Source organism: Fringilla coelebs (assembly GCF_963513975.1).
Source record: "Fringilla coelebs genome assembly, chromosome: 14".
In the NCBI taxonomy this organism is placed as follows: domain Eukaryota; kingdom Metazoa; phylum Chordata; class Aves; order Passeriformes; family Fringillidae; genus Fringilla; species Fringilla coelebs.
Window position 1 is genome coordinate 7706865 of NC_140040.1, and position 21695 is coordinate 7728559.

A 21695-nucleotide genomic window follows, 5' to 3' on the forward strand; every position below is an offset into this window, starting at 1 on the left:
GGAAGACAAAACTCAGACTTAAACAAGAGTGTATATGGAGTGTCTAACAGAGCACTGCAGCTGCACAGAAATCTTGCTGTAGTAAATGCTTAGATCTGCCAAGCTTTCCTGCAGTCCCCATCACAACCTATTTATATGTGCTCAACATCCCATGGAACAGAGGACACCCCAACAGGGGCTGCCAGGCACTGTAACACATGTACATGGTGCTGTGTGGAATAATTAGTGTTCCTCCTGGGCTATGCCTCATGCATGAGACACTGCAGAACCTGTTCCACCATAAAACTGAATAGCTGAACAGCAGTTTTCTGCATGCAATTCAGGAAACCACCTGCCCTATTGCAGAGAGAAGTGAAAAAAAAAAACCAACCAAACAACACCCCAAACCACAACTTTTCTACAAACAGGGCACATCATTTCCACATCAGTCAGAACCAATGAGTTATTCAAACTCACAAATGCAGACTGCTTATGGAATTATGGCAGTCTTCCCATCCCATGCCAGAGGCACTGCAGCATGCAGCCCTGCTGCTCACTCTGAAACCACACAGCTGCATGCCAGGAGGGAAAACAAGCAGTTCTTCAAAGCAGATCTAGAGGATGTAAAACATTGTTTCATATTATGGCAATTTCCCAGAGAACCTTTAGCATGGTCCAGCTGCACTGAGCCTTCTAATGCCTTTGGAGACAGCAGCTGATGTTAGGACACCTCCAGCTTACATTAACTTAAATGACCAAAAATAATATTCTCACACTTACCGTATTTTTGTATAGGGAAAAACCAGAATCAGAGAAATTAAGGCATTTACTCAAGCTACTGAACTGCAAGAAAAGACATTATTTACAACAGGCAGAGGACTTAGTATCCCTGCTTTTCCCTGAGTGAGGATAAACGGGTTCTCTATTCTGTGCTTTAACCTTGTAGCATATTTAATGCTTACTACACAATAGAGGAAAAGAGCTGCTTGAATTCACAGTGAATAGAAGGATTTGCAACTACACATCAGCAGTCCAAGTGGGATTTGCTATTTTGCATTTTAAACTTCTTGTCTGCACAAAAGGAGTCAGTGGCAGAGGGGTTTACTCGGCTATTCTGATCATCAAAACAGCAGTGATGAAAGCACCATGATGAGGAAATTTGCCTTGGAAACAAAGTTTGGAAAGAGGAGAAGGGGACTGTAAATACACACTGAAGCTGAAGGTCCCTGAATGCAAAATCAAGGTCCCAGCAAGTTTTGAATTGCACTTACCTCTGTGCACGGCAGACTCCAAGCACATCAGCAGATAGGAGAGCCGGGCTTCCCGCGAGCGGGGCAGGTTCTCCACGTTGCAGCGGTATTTCTTCAGGTCGCTCTTACAGGACTTGGCCAGCGAGTAACTGACCTTGTAGTCCTGGGCAATGAGCTTCTGGCGGGTCGTCAGCGCATCACGACACTGCAGGAGACACATTGGGGTGGTGGAATGAGCTTCTGTGCTGGGCAGAGAACTGGACCTGCTGCTGTCAAGTTTTCAAGTTTCATCTCAGAAAACAACCCATGCTTTTAAATTCATGCATTTAAGCTGGACTGCAGCTAAATTTCATTTGTCTCATAGAAACCACACAGTTAACAATGCACACCGAGGTCAACAGATCAGGGGTTTCAAAGGGAGCAGCTCTCTGCAGAGCAGTTCTCAGAACTGCACATTCATCCAGCTTTTTGTGAAGAGCGTGACTCATTCGTGGTAACTAGGAGCAGTTGCTGACATTTATCCCAGCTGTGGTATATGCTCACCCCATGCCCTCAAGAAATAACTTTTTCCAGTTGCATTTACAAAATAATGCGTTTCTTGGATTTGTTCCGCAATGCGCTGAGCAGATGATAGCAGATAAAAGTCTAACCGTGGGAATTTCTAGCCATTTTCCACAACTGAGGAGGTTCACAAGGATGCACTGTGGCCAAACCTGAACCCAGCAGCTGCAAGAACAACCCTCTAAATTTCAACCAAAAAAGGACCTGTAAAAACACTGCTACACTTCATAGCTTTTGGTTTAAATTATGTGAAAATTAAATCTGAGGGCAACAGATAACTCAAGCAAATTTGTCCATTCCCAGCCCACTTGAAAGGAAGGAAAACAGTGAATATGTAGAGTAGATGAAAGAGGGAGCAATCTTGGCACAAGGAACAGGAAAGTCCTAGAACCTGCTCCCCACTTTCTTACATCAGGTTTTTGACTTCGCCCCCTTCTTCTCACACCTACTTGAGGACCTGGAAAGTCCTACTCCAAGATATTCCCACTCCATCTTTCATGCTCCTGAGCAGTCCCAGACCCTGGGAGTGGACAAATGTATAGCTCTGGACACAGGAAGATACAGGCTTGCAGATACCTCATCACCTGAAGTAGGGACTGGCTGGATACAGGCCAGGAGCCAGTCTTGGATGACACAAAGTAAAACACCCACCAGCAGCTATTGCTGGCTACATGTGTATGCAGCAGCCGGCAAGGAGGGACTCTTTGCTGGGTAACAGCTTCTACAAAACCAGTGACTTTGCAGATGGTCCAACCTTGGCAGCTACAAGAGTGAGAACTACATTTAGTGCTCCTTCTGCTCTGCAAACTGCATCCTCAGAGCATCCACCCCTCTCTCTCTATGAAGTCATCTGCTGCAGCTCAGTGTAACCTCTCTACATCTTACATTCATACCTCAGTCAGCTGATCATGGAAAACACCCTTCAAAAACTACCAGTGTCCCTGTATAACTAAACAGACATTAAGCAACAGCAGCAGTTCATTTCAGTAACACACATCTACAAAATGGAGCTTTGTTTAAAGCCCTCAGAGATCACTTGTTCAGATTTGAATTTGTTAATTGGAACCAAGCTGTCAGACAGCTAATGCAATTAACAAAAAAGAAATTAGTCTGATCCCTTCAGCCCTCTGAGTCAGGCTCCTTCAGCAGATCTTCTCTGAGGAGATCTTTACAGATACTCATCTTCACATCCTTCCCAACAATTCCATATAATCCCAAACACTATGATGCTGCTTCCAAAATCACTGAAGGCACTGCTGCCTTAACAAAGCACCTACACCAAAACAACCTCTTCAGAGCTAGCTTTTTAGAACAACTTTTTTTGCTATTGTTGAAAACCACATCTTCAAGAAAACCAGAAGGAAAACTTCTGTTCAGTCACTGAACCGTGCATCCTTCCCACACAGAATGTGATGCCTGAAAACAACCTTAAAAACACAAGTGAAAGAAACACAGCTTCTGTTTGTTTTTAATCTGTACAATTAGAACACCATTTATCCAAGACTTACCCCAGCATGCTGCGACTGCTACTTCAAACAGTCAATCACAATGCTACCACTTGAGCTCCATGTTTTGCCTCTCCAAATTACCCACCCAAAAGCTTTGATTTATTTAAATCCTTTACTTGAAAGACTGAAACTTGAAACACAAAAATATCAAAGTAAAAGCATTTGTTAAACTAGCTGATTAACTGGCTAGGAAGATGACATTTTCCTTAACACTGGAAAAGAATAATGCAGCCTGGACTGAGGAGTGATCTGATGATTTCTGCAGTAAGGATTTGTCTCACCAGGATACTTACCTTTTCACTCATTGATTCTTCAAACTTGTGATTAAAGAGGCACTTGTACACTCGGCCTTCGCCAGCCTGAGTCTGTGAAACGGAATAGTAACAGTTACCCTTAAAGATAATACTTGTAACACTTGATGAGCAGGCTTAAACTACACCTGAGGAGAATTTTTTTAAACTAAAAATATATTCGAGTTAATATTTCAAATGACAGCAATAGCTTCTATGCAATAAAAATCCTTTAAATTTTATTGCATAGAAAAAAAAAATCTGGTCATGTTCATCACCCTTTAGGTACAACAATTCTCAGCTATTACCAGCTGAGACTGAACAATGCAGCTGATGCTAGGCATAAAAAGTGCTGCAAGTACAGTCAGACCAGGCTTTGTGCAACAGCTCACAGCTGTAGAAAGGAGTGGTCACTCACCTCTGCCTTTCCTCCCCAACTCCCTGTCACACCAGTTCTCATGCCCCTTAAACCATTTATGCCAAATCAGTTCATTAACCCAATGGGAATAATGTGTGTTTGTTGGGTGAATAAATTAATGCTGGAATTACTGCAAAACGACAGTTTTCAGTATCACACAATGTCACTTAGGCTCCAGTCTACAGTTCTCTTCCACTGCTCTTTCCAGAGAGGTTTTGGGTTTTTTTAATGGATTCCTGTAGAGAGAAAGGAAGAGGAAAGCACTCACATTTTCACAGAATCGCTCTCTGTCATCTCGGCATGCGAAGTAGAGATGCCGGTCCAGGTGGAAGTCATCAGAAGAGAGCTCAGCCACACGAAGAATTGCTTTCTTACATTGGTCAGAAACCTGGATTCGAGGGTCAGTCTCCTCTGCCTCTTTTACCAGGCCTTTTTCCAGGCATGCCACCACCTCTCCTTGTGAGTGAGCATCCTATGGGAGAACAAGACACCTGTAACCAGGCTTTTACATAACCAAGTGAGCTGTGATTCTGGCTAAGAACCACATTAATTAAGCAACAAACTATCTACATATAGACTTCCCAACATTCAGCCTAAACCCCATTTAAATTCAGAGGAGGCAACAATTAAGACCTGTACTAACCACACTTTATACATCACCATCCTACTGATGGTCACCATGAAATCCCCCCCTCCAATGCTCTGGGCTTGTTTTAATGTGACTTAATGAGATTATCACTACTTAGTCACACTGCTCAGAGCAGTTTACCAAAACAGCCAAATTATCTTTAATCTGACACAGCTTTCTTGGCACCATGGCAACAGCAAGGATCAGCATCACATTAAGAAAATGCTTGGGGAGAGAAAAAAATCATAGTTTTGCCATGCTGAGACAAGCCTTCAGTTTGGGTGGTGAAAATTTGTGATGTAAAAATGGCCACAAAGGAGCTTTGACCAATCTAGGCTTCTCAATTCCTCCACTAAGAGAAAAAAAACCACAAAGCATTCAAGAGCAGACAGAGGTCTCTGACAAAGTAGTTCTGGCCCAGTGCTGTGCACCACATCCACTGTTCTGCAGGCCTGGAGACAACCTTGGCCTGTGAGAAGCAACTGCCAGTAAACACAGAGAGCCTGTGCTTTGTTCAAAAGCCTGGAAGAGACAGGGCAAAGCTCAGCAAAGCTCCATTTAGCTTCCTATATCCTCACTATGTGTTTAGAAAGAGAACTGTGCCCCTTCCATACATCTGTAGAAGGTCTGGTTCCTCTAAAGGATTCTACTGATACGAATTTCTCAAGGCTTCTGCAAGTTTTTCATGTGAAGGCCACCTTAATTTATGCTGCTCTGCTGCGAGAGGATATTGCCACTAAACTTACAGTGTCTGAGTATGCAACAAGGCATGCATGCTCACATTCAGCTGAATCACTCAGCCTGGCATTTGCAGTCACCATTTAGGAGCCATCCCTTCAGCTTGCTCTGTCAAGCAGATCATCCACTGCTGCTACAGGAGCATGAGTAAGAGAGCAGTCTCCAGAAAACAAGCCCACGGTGCACAAAGTCACACAACTCTCCCCAGTCTTTTTGTTCTGACGTGTCTGCTTACACAGGCAGCCTTTGATTCCTGTCTTAGTTCTGCTATACTTAGAGCACAAGCAGAATTGGTTAATTACTCGTTAACTTGTAAACACAACCCAGAAATATCATCAGTTTAAAAAGGCTAAAAGCAGTTTTCCTCTAGAAGAAAAAAGAAAGCAGAAAACCTAAAACCCACACCTCCCAAAATTCCTTATTTTGGTTTGCTCCTTTGAATGAGAACTGGCAAATTCCATATGCTGACTAAGCATCTTTGAAGAAATATAATTATATATCTACAGTCCCTTTAGGACTGATCCTCGAATCTGGATTCTGAGGAATAGTACTCAGAAGTATGTTTGTCACATCACTTAAAGTTGCCATTTATCCATAACCATGTCAAACACAAACACTGTTCTGCAAACTCTCATGGTCAGTCACAGGTGGTAACTACAGCTGAGATGATGTCAAGTGTGAATGATTGAAAATAACCATTTTAAGCTCCTGTGGCACATTTTTGCTCCTGCCTAAGTGAAGTTGCAGCTGGGAGGCAAGGCAGACCAAGGTTACTTTCACTCACCTGCAGCTTTCCCTTGCAAGCTAGCAAGAAGGGGAGAAGGCAAGCTTTTCCTGTTAGGAAAATCAGAAGTTTCCTGGTTTATTGCAGTGTGGGTTTAGACTCTTGGTCAGAGTCATATTATACACATAAGCAAACCTATTTTTAGTAGGAAATCTGGAAAGCAGGTTTCTATATGCTGGATGCTGAATGTTTGCTGTTACACTTTAGGGACACAACATGAAATGGCTCATCTATTGCATTCCTTTGCTAATAGAGTTTTCACGTTTGGGCAGATCATTCTGAAGTGCTGGCTACTCTGCTGGCCTGTGTTAGAACAATTTTAAAACATGTCAGACTCAAAAAAAACCACACACAAACAAACCCATCTGGCCCTTCTAACCCTAACCCTTTCCTCCAACCATCAAGCATTTACACACCTCCTTGTGGTGCCCTTAAGGTTCCTGTGCCCACATGACACTGTTTGGAAGATTTACTGGCCTAATCTGGGGTTCATTTTCAGGCAGATCAGGTCTCTGGAGTGCTAGTGCTGACTAGTTAAGCAATTTTAAGGAGAGCCTGACTCTTCATTTCCTCAAAAGTGCAGGAAGACACCCACACTACTGCCAAACAGAGCATGGGACTCTACAAACATGGCTTAGACAAATACCACTTCAAGCTTTAATTATAGGATAACACACACTGTATTTAATATTGTACAGTCCCTTATTGCAGACTGGAAGGGAAAACAAATGTGTGTACAGCTGCACTCAACCACCCTAAAGCAGCTGGCAATCAAGGCTCATGCTAAGGATGGCAGGACAACTTTCACACATATTGGTGGTACCTGCATCACCAACCAGCTCCCCACCTCAAGAGATGTCTGTTCCCACCTGCATTCCATGTGCCAACAATCCTGGGTGGTCACCTCAGCTTCAGAGGCACCAAAGTCAAGGGTAATCATTCCACAGCATGAGCTCTCCCAGTCCTGCTCCAGCAGCAGCTGCCTGGTGTGTACAAGGGTGAAACACCTGCTGCAGCTCTGCTGTGGAATGAATCCTAAAAACCATTTTCCTCTATCCAGGACCCATTCTCAGAAAACTTCCATTGCAGAGTTGAAAACCTCTAAGTTAACTCCAGAAGTCAGGACTCCCACAAAACTGTTGCCTGTTGACAAAGTCTAGGCCTCATTTTTCTGGAGCAATACACTGAAATACAGGAGATGAAATCTAAAAACCACACGTGGTTCTGGGAATGTAGCTTTACTTCTACTATCAAGTGTTAAATGCAGTATTTTAACTGAAAGTTGCAAATATCTGTAAAACATACTAGATAATTATCTAGTCTGGAGAGCCCTGAGACTCTTCATAGCTTTATGAAAGGATATACCTAGATCAACAAAAGATACAAGCAGCTTTCCAGCACTGACCCCCAGCACTTTGAGCCACAGAGGAATGAAACCTAGCTCTAAATGTATGTGCCCAAGCAAATCCCCTTCAGCACAATACTGGGAGATTTTAATTCCTATGACTATAATTCAAACTCCAGGCATCCAGCTTTAGGCCAAAACAGAATTTAAAAAACATTTACTTTACTATTCATTTTCTATTAGAGCTTTCACTTTTCCTCCAGTATAGTTTAGGCTTTGCAACTGCTGGGGATTTTTTGTCATTTCTCAAAGTTTCTCAAAAAAGATTTTATCCTGTCTGAAACCTGACATGCCTCAAGTACACATCTGTTCCAGCTGCAGCCTTGCAGACAGAAGCTAGAAAGGTGACCAAAAGAGAATGAAGAGCAAAAAGAAGCAGCAGGCAGGAGAGTAAAACATAACCTGTCTCATCAGCACAGCACCCTGCACTGGACAGTTGTGCCAACCCACTGGAGCCAGAGCAGCCAGGCTATGGAAAACCACCCAAGAGATCTACTGGGAGCTCCAGTTCAGCATTCCACCTGGCTAACCCACACACCAGGGATGCTGGGATGTCTCTTGGATTAGCTAATTCCCAGTACTTCAGATGACAGTACACTGCTACACTACTACACTGAGTAAACAAAGACTGAGCTGAATGTTATCTCTTCCCCTTTAGACTCAGTTCCCTTTGTGTCCAGTACTTTTGTGAAAGTAAGGAAAAAGAGCAACTGTACTCAAAGCACTTAGAGGTAAAAAACAAAGCAAGACCAAGAAAACAATGGTCTCCTAAGGTGTCCTCCTTTAGGAAAAATATTGTTATCTGATAAAGTACTTCAAGAGATGTGCAACTGACACTTATGTAGCCTTCATTATGGCAAATAATCAGCTACAGCTTGGACATCATGGCTAAAGAGCACCCTGGCAACTACACACTACCCTCTAGAGTTTGATACAATCCTGGTCCTTTCCCAGGATTGGGAAAGTAGCTCATTTCAATCAGCAGCTGAAGGAGAAAAGCTCCACTGCAATTACCCATTTCAATTTCAAATTAGATCCCTACTGCATGAAGATAAAACAACTTTAAAATACCAGGAGATCAAATTCATTATGAAATGCAACAGCCACATGGAGAGGTGACTGAAACTACTATTAAATGTTTCTCCACTAGTTGGGAAAAGAGGAAGACATACCCCCCCCAAACACAGGCATGTTAGAAAGCTTAATGCCTTCAAATGACACATCTACAGCCTCTCTGTTACATATAGCAAAATGAAATCTAGAGTCAGATCAAGACTTCTAAACTGAACTTTATTGCTCTTACAGAGCAGAAACCCAACTAGAAATGTGTGAGAAGAAAGCACAGAAACCACCACATTAGAAGCAACGAACTCAGTAAGAACAGAATCAATTAGGAAGTATCAAGCAAGTTTAAACAGAAAAAGGAAGGAAGAAAAGGAAAATGGTTAGCTAGCAGAGAAGCTTCAAGGGGCAAGACAATTGCAGATTATCAACCTAAGTGCCTTTCATAGTTAAAAATGCCAGTTTATCCCAGTTACTCTGATGAAGCTATCATATTGCAATCCCCTAGCTGCCTGATGTAGATGGAGTTCATGGTCTAGCTGTGCTTATTTCCACAAAAAAAGAGAGAGACTCTCTTCCCCCATCTTCCTCCTCAAGTGTTCAGGTGCTATTTATTAAATTCACGGTTACCTTCTGTCATACAAAAGGGTAATGACTCTTTCTCTACAGGTAACTCTCAGAAGCTACAGCGTGGAAATAAAACCTTAACCAGCATCTGATGGAAGCAAATTAGATTTCTCTGAAGCAGCAAAGGGATAGAACAGAACACCAACAAAAGAAATGCTTGCATAGCCATTTATAGCTGTTTCCATAGCAGTATAGAGTACTTCAATTGCTCCAAGTGCCAAGGATGACAGCATAACAAAAGATATATGACAGGCTGCTTTTTCAAACCAAGGCACAATATTCTGGGTTGGGTACCAAGAAAGAGAGGAATATACATGAGCCATGGTAAAGCCCACAGAAGTTTGGCTAGTGATCACTTTGCTAGCCCACAGAAACTTGGTGACCCAAAGTTTCCCCTTCTCTGGTGCCTTGTGACCTCAGCCACCCTGGCCATCCTCCCCCTTCACCCACCTGAACCAACCCAACAGTGCGGTGGGCTGTGCACAGTTGCCCACACAGGCCTGCCCACAATGGCTTCACTCCCACTATTTGAGATTTGGTTTATGCTTCGAAAATCCCCTCTGCTGTATTCCTTCAGTGCTACCATAAGTATTTTAATTTATTTAAATTTGGTCAAGCCACAGGTAATATGCAGACCTGACACGCAGGATTCAGGTTACACTTCTGGTTCTATACTGATTGCTAAAAGCAATTTCTCATTCTCATTTCATGAGGTCTTTCAGCCCAGTATTAGAAAAAAGACTTTATTTCATGGAGAAAGCAAATTACTCAGTTGTTACCAGTCTGAACCTATAGTTCACCCAAGTTCCTGCTGCTTGTGGTTGCTTTTGTTCTTGTTTCCAGAAATGAGTCCTTATTTTTGTGCTTTCTCTGGCTCAGCTAAGTCTTCTGGAATACAGTAAAATTAAATTTAATACACTAGTTGCTAATAGCTGTGAATATCTCAAACAATTAGGAAAGCTTCTTTGTTTAACCAAAAAATGTGTATCTTATTGCAAACCCCTTCATTAATAGCTCATTTATGAGACTAATTGTTATAAGCATAAAAGCTATAATTTAAAAAGCATGGTAAGAAGTTGATAGGTTAATTTTAACTTTATTCCCTTAACATAAAAACTTATCATAGAAAAAGTCACTCATTCCTGAAGCACTACACATTTGCTGCATTAGCTATGCAGAAGAAGACAGGGAAACAGTCCCTTGAAAAGAATCCCACATCCAGTCACTATAAACTGCTCTTTGCATCAACCTCTGCTTAAGTCTCACAGGCAAAAAACAAAAAAAACACTGACTTAGTAAAACCAGGACAGTACTGGTAAGTGTCTACTAAAGTAAGTACTACTAAAATGTGATACCACACACGCTGTGCCCTTCAACTGATTTTGTAGGGGCAGAGGAAAGGAAAAGCAAACAGATAAAAGCTGTTGATTCAGTCTATCAACTACAGCCTGAGAAAGGGCTGTAGCAGAAAGGGCTATAGCACAGGCATCATCACTTTGATAACCTTCCTGCCAGACCTAACCAGACTGTGAAATAAGCCAAGCAATAGGCCTGCTTAAATTTATTGTTTGGATTCGGTGTACTGAGTAAAGCTCTAGAAGGCCTCATCAAAGAGACAACTACCTGCCAGGTCACCTGTGGTGGGCTGTGGAAAGACAAATGAAAGTCTCTGCATAGCAGTTCCTCACAGAGGAACAAATGCACCTTTATTAAAAAGGAACCGCAAACAATCAGGACATCACCCTTTTCAGACAGATGAGATACACCATGAATTTTCTCAGTAATACCATTGCAGAGCCTCCCCATCGGTTTCCTGAAGTGAATGACTTTTACAAGTCCATTGGCAATCTACATGTTCTCCAGATACCTTTTCTCCGGGTCGAATGCTGCCACATTTCAGGAGATTGATGTCAGCTTTGCAGTCGTCCATGAAGCCACAGATCAACCGATAATCACTGAAGATAATGGCTGTCATTTTAGTGATGTACTGATGGCACTGGTACTCAGTGATGTTGCCTCTGTGATCCACCAAACATGACACCAAGAAACCTTTACCAACTGGTTCATCTGCACACTCCTTTATCTGTTAAAAAAAAAAAAAAAAAATTGCTGCGGCTGCAGCTTATGAATTTAACCTTATAAGAAAATCCTCAAAGAAACTTGAATCTGTAGCTTCAAAATCTGCTAGCAAAGAAACCCTCTAGGCTTTAGTTTGATTTCCAGTAAGTCAGAATAATTGAAAATATTTCAGAAATGAGAAATCTCATGTGTGCCAGCATCCAAAAAAAGCAAACACAGCGACCTTGAAGATTATAAATTGTATTGCTCAATAATCGTCTTTTATAATTACACTGAACCCCTGCAATCAAGTAGACTTGTAGGAAAAATGCTAGTTTGACAAACCTTTATTTAGAAAACTGAGCATATTACAACATCTCTAAATCATACTTAAACCCCATTAGCCACTTGACCTCGTACAATATAAGATTTTGGCCAGAAGTGAGACTGATTCAAAAGTCAACACTATTTATGGAACTGTTTATAACTTGCTAGGAGATGAAAAATACTATAAAAGAAAATTCTCATCAAATTCTTTTCTATGAGGCTCTTGCATGAACTGATTGTTGGTACTAAAACCATTTTACTCAGTGGTCTAAAAAAAGTAAAAATCACAGCTAACCAAAGCTGAAAGCTGTGCGGGGATTGGAAAAGCCGCGTACAAGAACAGACAGGTCCCCAATATAAATCACAGCCTGCACTGCTCAGGGAAGCAGACAGGCCAGACCCACCACCTCTGGAAGTAAAAGATGCAGGCAGTTTTGACAGTGTCTTTCCAAAAGAAGGAGAAAACATGGTTACTGATCAGTTAAGGATGGTCCCTGGAGGAATCATTTGATGGGAGCAGCGCAGTGCCTCGCTCCAAGGAGCACTGAGATTACACAACTCTTTAACCCTGGCAAGCCCACGCTGAAATAGTTGCACAGTTCTGGTGGCCCCTGCTCAGGAGTGCTGAAAACTGCAGTCATAATGCTGCAGAAAGAACCCCTGGCAGGCAGACACTAAAGTTTAGTGCTGACAGGTTTGCAAGGAATAGATACATGGGCTGACTTGATTGCATCAAAGATTTGTCCCTGTAAAAATACTGAAGGGCTCATCAATCTCAAGGAAGATCTATGGCAATCAATAATTCTGGCAGTTCCAGATAACAAGCAAGGGCAGTGCTAAGGGAATAGGCAGGAAACCATTTTATCAGTTCTCAAATACCAGGTTGGAATATTTATATTGGAAATTTTAAAAAATGGAGAGCTGTCTCTAGGAAGATATATTCTAATTCAAACAAGAATAACTCAGGGCACCCTGTGACAGACTCACACAGGTCAGACTAGATGAATAAAGCAGATCTCTGCCTCAGCTTATGAGGCCATTACTTTCTGTGTGACAAATAAAACATTCAACATTTTAAACATCATTATTTGAAGGCAGATGTAGGCTTGTGAAACAGTTTAATCTAAATAGCTACTAGAAAAACAGCTACTAAAGTCAATGTAATTGTTACAGATAAGGTGTAAAATACATTTTAAAGTGAAAACACATAGGATCCTTGTAGGGTGAACAGGACAGAGTTGAGCAAATGCTCTCTGAGAAAGCTGCATCTTTAGTTTGGCCCTACTTCAGCTCAAGTACTGTGAGCCAAACCAGCACACAACAGCAACATGCTGTTTTTGGAAGAGCCTGGCTTTGGAAACAGCCCCAGAGCTCCATGGCCTGAGCCACTGAACTGCAGAAAAGACCAAATGAACATGTTATTGCCAGGCCACTTCTGAAGCAATCACTGCTATCTGGTAGCCAACTATAATTCTAGGTTAAAGCTCTTGACAGAACTTATAAAAGCTACAACAGCTGAGAAGAAAATAAATTAGAATTTTAAACTGTATTTAGCTGATAAAATTAAAGGTGCACTTTTCAGAACATACCCATACCCAGCTGGGTCAGTCACCATTTCCCAAATGATTTTTTCTAGGAATTGCTCATCTAGTTGTATTTTGTTCTTAGTGCAAAGCAATAATTTAAACAGAGCTGATTCACCCAAAAAGTCACCTATACCTGTAAGTGGCAATTTAAGGAAAATATGAATAGGTTAATATTGTATGGGAGGAGTATATGCCCACTATACATCTGTTTAAGAGTTTTGTAGAAGTACCTTTAAAAAATATAAGAGGAACGGTTTATGTACGTGGCTCAGTATTAAACACCAGAAGATCAAACATGAGATTATTGTTCCTTATCTAACCTTTTTCTTTAACTAAAAACCACTCACCAAATGGCAAAATTCTGAAATTATGTATACTCTTCCCACTGCTTTTAAATGTAATATCCCAGATTTACAGGGCATCGTTTACAGCAATGCCAGACTGCCACTGTATAAAAATGGTAATTAAACAGACTAGTAAAAGAGCATTTTCAAGAATGCCTTGGTTGTAAAAATTCTGCAGCAGCCATATGACAAAAACCAGAAAAACGTGATCTTTCTATGATTGAAAAAAGTGGGATTCAACAGATTTGGCAGTGTTTGCTTTTGGGAGGTACCAAACTCCAATTACAACACAATCCTTTGATGCAAGCTGTCCTCCACTGTTTGATCTTCTAGCCTTCTTCTAATAAGTATTTTTTTGATCTCTCCTTACACTAAACAACTTACACTAGAGCAGACTAAATGTTTTTTTAAAAGGTAAGTTTATGGCTAGGTCACATTATATTGGTGGATATACAAACCATATTTTTGAGAGCATGGCTCAGTGACTGAATTAAGTCAGCTGCAGCCTGTACAGCTGCAGGGAGCTTTGCTTCCACTGCTTCCCTGAAGTCTAGCTGAAAACCACCACAAACAGGGGAAGAGACCTCAGCTCAGCTAGCTCCTGCATAAGCTCACAGCCTCAAGAGCTTGAGAATGAGAACAAGGAAAGAAAGGATTGATCAAATCATCTGTGAAGCTGAACCGAGGAGAGTGGATCCCTGAGACACAGAGCACAAACTCCTAGCACAACCTAAAATGAGGAAGTCCCTAACATGGTCTTCTTGGAGTAACTACCCTTTAAAACTTGAAAAAAAACCTCAAGTTGATTATCATTTGATGTCTCTGTGCTTACCCCTTCTGCTAGCAAGACACAGTCCACAACCAGCCTTATGTTAAATTTAGCAGAAGTCCTGCTCCAACACCACACTTATAAATGTCACACACATGATAAAGAGGGGACAAATCCAATTCACAACCAATTTCTGACAAAAAGCCTGGTAGGAGCTGGTGGGTTGCTAGTTCAGCATTTCTTTCTCCCATCCCTTTGCCTGGTACCACTAAGGTACCTGGCTTCAGCAAAGAGAATGAATTAATTACAGGTACAAATTTGGTATATGATACTAGAGCTTTCCCAAATCATTATTCAAACATTAATTCGCTATTAATTAGCGAATTAGCTACTAATTCACAAAGAAACAGAAAAGGCTCAATGCCACAAGAGCAGCCATGCCTTCCTCCTGGCTTACCTCAGCAATAGTGGACTTGCAGACTTCTCTGGCCACGGATTCAAACTTTGGATCTGTAGTCAGGTTCAGCTTGTAGTTCCACAAGAGCTACAGAGAAAGCATTTGTAGAAAGGGAGTTTAAGAGGTTTCCACAGAGAATAACAAATATTTTGCTTCAGAAAACAATGAAACATCATTTATACCCAATCTCTATCATCATCCCTCTACAGTGAAATGATCAATAATAAGTCTCCTTGACAACACCTTTGTCCCTTCATTTCTGCAATAATTTTCTCATATTGAACAAATTCAGGCTGTCAGAAATCTCTGCAAGGTCATGAGCTGACTCATTAAAAGCAAAGACAACAAATGAAGAATATTTCATAACTGAGAGGATAAAACAATGAAAGGTTTAACTTGTTACCTGCTGCATACCTAGCAGCACCTTTAGCCCACCACACCTTTGTGTGCCATGGTGTGTCTGCCTGATGCAAGTGAACTGAACAAATTAGATCCTCAATAGGAGCAGATGTCATGCTGAAAACCTTATAAAAACCTAGCAAAAAAAGGCAGGAGACAAAGCAGCTTGATCCTTCTCTGAGGGCTGTGACCAGACAACTTTTTGGATGCAGATATATTTCAAATCTACAGGAGGTCCACTCTTGCTAAGCAAAATTATGCATTAGAACTTAGACTGCAAAAATGCCTCTGAAAGGACAACTGTTCTTCCAAAAGCCAGCAATGAGCTCATGAAAGAGCCTCAATGCACAGAATCATTGTGCAAGAATCAGTCTTGGGCAAGTCACACCCTGTAGATACATACACACATCCCAGATGTCCTCCTGAGGCACCGTAAAATAAAAATACAGGGCAGGGTCGTGAAACCTCAACAAACTAATAGCTGAAGTGTTGCCTGATTGCTCTATTAGCTCATCTGTTTTTCCAGGAACTTAAGTGGCCTTTAAACATTTTTCATTAACTTAAAGATTAAAAAGTTGTAAAAATTCATTTTAAAAAGTCTGCCTTCATGATGAATTAGTATAAAAAAGATAAAATTTGGTCAAAATTTTACTTTGACATTTCAATTGTACACAAAAAAATCACATGCTCTACACAAGTTTCATGCCCGCTCCAGGAGGGTGGAAGGACAGAGAGAGAACCAAAATCAGAATCAGCATAACTGCACCACCTTCCACACCTCGTATGGTTTTGGAACTGTGAAAAGCTAAAAAAAGAGGTGATGGTAAACTAGGGTGTTACAGACGGAGTAAATTGTAAACATGAGGTTTAGTAGGTAAAAGTGAATGAATGAGGAACCTGTCCTTGCAAAGAGCACTGTAGGCCTCTCCCAGACAGAAATGGAAGTACAAGAATGAGGACACAAGATGAGAATACATCTCTGCATTTGTAATCTCACACTTTGGAGAGTCTCAAAATGTGATGCTCTCCAAATGAACCTTCCCATGAACAGAAAGAAGGTTAAACTTGCAGCTTAAAACCCCTGATTTTAGCACTAGGCAGTATTTTCCAGGGGATGATCAGCAATTGTACTGCAGAAAGAGGCAAAGAAAACATTTGGACAAGAGACAATCTCTCAGTGGTCTAGTTTTCTATCACCTCCCTTCAATTTCTGCCTGGGAAAATGAATCTTAGCCCACAGTTCCTATTTGTGAATGGCTTCCATAATCCACATCCACCCAACATTTGAAGCAGAGATGCCATCCCTTAATTCAGCAGAAGAAAGATCCAACTTTGATTTCTAAAATTCTCAATTTCTTCTTCATTCAGGTAATTTTTGCTGGCACATTTAAATGTCAGGCAGATACATTTTAATTACTGGAGTTTTCTCTTTTTCAAAAAGACTTAAACAGAAACATGTTGTGCCCTTCATCTGATCCAACCCTGCACAACAGAGAATTACAGCTGCCAACGAAGTCAGGCAGTGCTAAAGGTTAATTTATAAACACAGTTGGAAATTACTGGTTGTACAGCATGACTGGGCTTCATCTCTGGAATATATCTTCCAATAATAAAACAAAACACAGCTTCTCAAGCATCCAAAATCAAAACTGTCACTGAGGCATGCACTTGTCTGTCTGTGTTCAGGGCTAACCAAGCAATTAAGGATCTTGATATGGTATATGCTGACAGAATAGAAATGAGAAAAACCAAAAGAAATCTAACACCAACCTCAGCAATGATTTTTTTTTTTTGAGAGTCTTGGGATTTGAAGAGTCAGCTTGACAGCCCAAAAACTGGCTAATAGTTTGCTCACTGTTAAACACAGTGCTGAGAGGAAATCTGTTCTAAAACCAGCCAAGTGTCTCAAACTGCCTCTAAATATCACACCCCCACAGCATTTTCCAAACGAGTCTAAGAATTTAGCAGCTGTGAAAGTAATACAGAAGGTGTCAACAGCTGAAATTAAGAGTTTAAATTCAGTACTGCTCACATCTTTGCCAAAAGGAACACATCACATTGCTCCCAGTAACTCATGGGAACCACCCCCCATTTATAAAACAGGAAAGACGTCTGCTATCCTCCCCTGATACAGAAGTACAGTTTATAAAGTTCTTAAAAATGTTCCACTCTGAAGTCTCCATTAAGACCAATGTGGTTATACTGGGTTAAAGAAGTCACCTTGTGTTCTTCCTCCAAAGGCCAGTACTGAAATCCAAATGTGTCGTGATTAATAACCTTTGCTAAGTACCAAACTATGCAAAATACCTCAGGTTCACAAGAGATAGGAGGTGCAAATGCCATAGCTAGAGAGTAAATAAACAAAGCAATACTTACATGATTGCAGTCTGAAGAGATTTCATTATCTGGCTGAAAGGAGAAAGAAAAGGAGTGTCAGTTTACTACCAATGTGATGCATTTAACAGAGAAGAGTCTAAACTTTTGAAACTAAAACACTGTCAACTCTTCTCCACTGTAATAAACAACTTGACACAATTGACGGGAAATTTTAAAATCTGAATCACAAGAGTGATGATACCTAATTACCAAAAAATGAACAGGTACCTTATACACCATGGTGTATTAACAGAACAAAAGCACAAGAGTAGCAGCATTTATGTAGACACTACAAAAACATAATGAATGCACTGTGCACTGGCATCTGCTACAATTGCCCAAACTAAGAAGACAAAAAAGCACCTGAGGGAAAACAAAGAAATATGAGCATGATTTTAAAGAAAAATTAGATTGATGCATACAACTGAAGGAGAATGGTAGGACTCGCTCCCCTCGCCCAGACTGAAACGTACACATTCCCCATTTGAGAAGTAAGCTCTTTTCTTTCAGTTGTACATAAAAGGGCTGGTTCAAAGCAGCCCCAAGATTTATACTTTCAACTGTGAGAACTGGTGACATCCAATATTCATATATCATTTCAAAATATTCACTATATTCTCCTGGGGAGCTCCTTTGGAAAGAACTCTGAGTGCAAACCATCCCATTCTCCTTTCAGCCTGAGTAGCTCTCACAATGAAGAGTTCCTTGAAAAAAGTTAATCATACAAATTCCTATCTCCTCTCCACAGCAGAACAGCACAAAGGCAGGACAAAATCACCTGGCTGTCACACCCACAGGAAAGTCAACCCTAACTCACAAAGTCTCTCCTTCTACTGCTACTTAAGATGCCAGACACGCTTTAAGAGCCACAAGACACAAAACCACTCTAAGCTTAAACACATCATTGACACTACAATGCTAGACCTCAGGGATCTGACATCAGAGAACCAGCATTTCAGCAGTTTTGAAGCAAGCAGAGCTTTTCAATGCAACATTTGCTGCTGCACGATCTGCTACACCAACACTTGTACCACTGGTGCTTTGGGGAACATGAACACAAGTTTATGAGGAGAATAACAAGCCTGGAAAACGTTTTCAAGCTCTTAATTACAGCCATTATTAACTAAAGCACTTTTATTTTTCATAGCAGTAAGTGGCAGAAATCACCTCTCCACTTTGAACATAAAAAATGGTACCTGAAGGATTACAGTAATTAATTGCAGTTTGGTCAGACTGACATGATCTAGAACTGTACCTCTCAAAGCAATTATAAATTTGAAAATTTGGATATAATTCTTTTTTTAAAGACTAGCAGATGTCTGCTAGCTATCCTAAGACTGCAGAACTGATTCTTCCAACTGAAAACAAAGATGCCACCCAAATAGCTTTATTTTACAGCAGCCTCTAAGACTAACACTATTGTGACTTACAAAGTGTACTTCCCTTAATTTTCTGCACTCATCCCACATCCTTCAGCAACAGATGAAGGTTTCAGACTACTTTCAAAAGCTGGGAGGCAGAGGGCCCCCCATTGAAACTGCTGTCTGTGTCTTTTAGTCAAGGATAGCTTCTTTATAAAAATATATAGGCTAGCACTGGAATTCTGCTATAGAGGACAGAACTTCCTGACACATTTGCAGGCAGGAGAATTTGTAAGGGTCAGAGAGCACTCCCACAAAACTCTTCAGGGTCACTTCAATTATTTTTGCACCCTCCAACTTGGTAACCTTTGCTTCAGATCCACCAAAGATTAAAGCTCAGGGTTTTTTTCTGGGAAGATGAGCCCAAAAATATAACATACCTGTTCTCACTGACTTGAGAAGCTTAAACAAGGTTTTCTTGAAATACACAACAATAAGACGTTACACATTGAAATACCAGATTTTCCTGTGCTCTGTAGCAAAACAGCTCTGTGAAACAAAATCTAGCCTTATTCTTCTGAGAAGAGTAATGGAACTTAACTGGGACCTTAGCTAAGCCTTAGTGCTGCATTCATTCACAGCTCAGGACTTAAATATGCAAAGTGGATTATCAAGCCAATAAACCTTCCAATATGGAACAAGATGAACCCCCTGCTAGCTAAGAGCTGTGATCCTTCTTCCTTCTGACCACTAGAAGTGTTGGAGAGGGGGGTCCATGCAATGCTGACCTGCTTCTCCCTATTTCAGTGAAGCAACATGAGAAAAACAATCCTTTCAGTTTCTGTCTGATAAACTGAAGGGCTGAGTTTGAAAAAGGGGAAGAAAACTATCCCCAGTGCAACCCACATTCTGCCTGTGGCCCTCTGTCCACTGCAGCCACCCAAGAAACCTTCCAAACGAGCAGTTTCAGAACTATATGCAGTACGAGTCATGAAAAAAAAGTCAGTTTCAAATTACCACTAAGGGAAGTTGAAGAGCAAGAAAAGCTGCATTGTGTCAGTCCCACATGGTGAGCTTGTGGATGCACAGAAGACCCCCAGGGCAAGGGGAAAACAGGGAGCAGCCTAGACCAGCACCACATCCTGGTCAAGGCATTTTAGGAGAGAAAACTGATGGCAAGGACATTTCACCAATTAGCAAGAGAGAAGCACTCCTGATATATCTCCAAACTGAAGGATTAAAAACAGCCTTTACAGAAAATGTGTGTGTCTCTGGGCTCACGGAAGCTTTTGCTGTTTAGCAGCTTCAGTGGGAATATATTGCCTCCCTTTACAGCTCCCTAAGAAGTTCTCCAAACTCCTTCACACACTAACACTCACATTCCAGAGTACAAACACCACTTCCTACCTCCCTGGGAAAGCAGAGATTAGAACAAGTACCACATATAAGAAAACCTGAACAGAAAAAGCATTTTTTTCCATACAACCACAAACAACAGCCACAAATCACATTGCATTAGTGTTATGAACTCCACAGAAAAATTCAAAGGTTTGTGTGAAGTCCTGTCACACCAAACCGACGTCATCAACACCACTGTGTTTAAAAGTGTCTTTTCCCATCCACCAGATCTCAACTCACTGAAGAAAACCATGACAGTCATCCATCCCTCTCTAAATCTCTCTGCTTTGGCAGCAGTATAAAACTAGGTCAAAACTATACAGCAAGGCATAAGCCCACCACCACTACCCAGGCCCAAAAGGCCACCAGGTGTTGGTGCTTTAGCAGCAGAAATGGACCATCACCATGCTGGGAGCCAAAGGAACAGGAAATGGTGACTGAACCAGTGTCATGCATCACCACCCAGGTGTCCCTTCCCACGACAGGAGGTTGAAATGAGATGACCTTTAAGGTCCCTTCCAACCCAAACTGCTCTACAGCTCTGTGGAAGTCAAGGTCTTGGGAAAACTCTGCAAGAATTATTTCAGATCTCCAGCATTAAGATTCCTTTGCTTCCTTGCAAAAGTCATGCAAATGAAAGAGTCTGAAGTCAACTGCTCAAGGGCCTTGATTCCCAGAATTTAATCCCTCCTGAGAGCAGAAGATGGGATAACAGCAGACATTTCCACTATTCTTATGGGGATGATGGCAGACATTTCCAATATTCTTTTAAGGCAAGAAAAACAGTGAACTTGTTGAAAAGCAAGAACCAGGCATATCTCAAATACTAGCTATGGATAATCTTCAGACACTGAAGATAACAGACTTGGGACCTGCTGAGGCAAAAGCCATCGAGAACCAACATGGAGCAAAACAGCAAAATAAAAAAGCAATTTGCCTATGGATGGGAAGAACCCAGTAGATGTTCTCTTCCTAAATTCAAGAAGATTGCAAAAACCTCAAACAAGTCTATTAGGAAAAGATGTTACTGAAAGCAGCTACATTCCTATGAAGGAGAGGGTAGACAGAAGTCCAGCCAGGATGCAGGTGGTCCCCAGTTTACTGCCCTGTCACACAGTCAGTTACAGCACAGAGGATGGTGCACACAGACACACAGTGCAGGCAGCTCATGTTTTGGTTTTTCCACTTTGATCTAAACACATTTATCACCAGGATCTGTAGAGAAATGATAGAGTGGGCCTGCTGACCTAGAAGCATCTAAGGAGGAGGCCAGGGAGCTGATAAAGGGGCAGTTGGCTTCTTAGCTGTGCCCTTCCCACAGATAACAGGCATCTCTTCAGCAAACACACCCAGCCAGGATAGCAAACTCA

The 21695-nt window shown here is 41.3% G+C and overlaps 1 protein-coding gene across 1 annotated transcript in view; it reads right to left on the reverse strand.

The window, feature by feature from the left end:
• Window positions 1-21695, reverse strand: part of GLG1 (golgi glycoprotein 1) — an 80798-nt gene that overhangs the window by 25720 nt on the left and 33383 nt on the right. Inside the window, exons 2-7 of the mRNA XM_084215394.1 lie at window positions 17567-17599; window positions 14792-14878; window positions 11118-11333; window positions 4275-4478; window positions 3592-3663; window positions 1251-1434 (exon numbers count right to left, since the gene is read on the reverse strand). Coding sequence (XP_084071520.1) covers window positions 1251-1434; window positions 3592-3663; window positions 4275-4478; window positions 11118-11333; window positions 14792-14878; window positions 17567-17599 — 796 coding nt within the window. The remainder of the gene's footprint in view (window positions 1-1250; window positions 1435-3591; window positions 3664-4274; window positions 4479-11117; window positions 11334-14791; window positions 14879-17566; window positions 17600-21695) is intronic.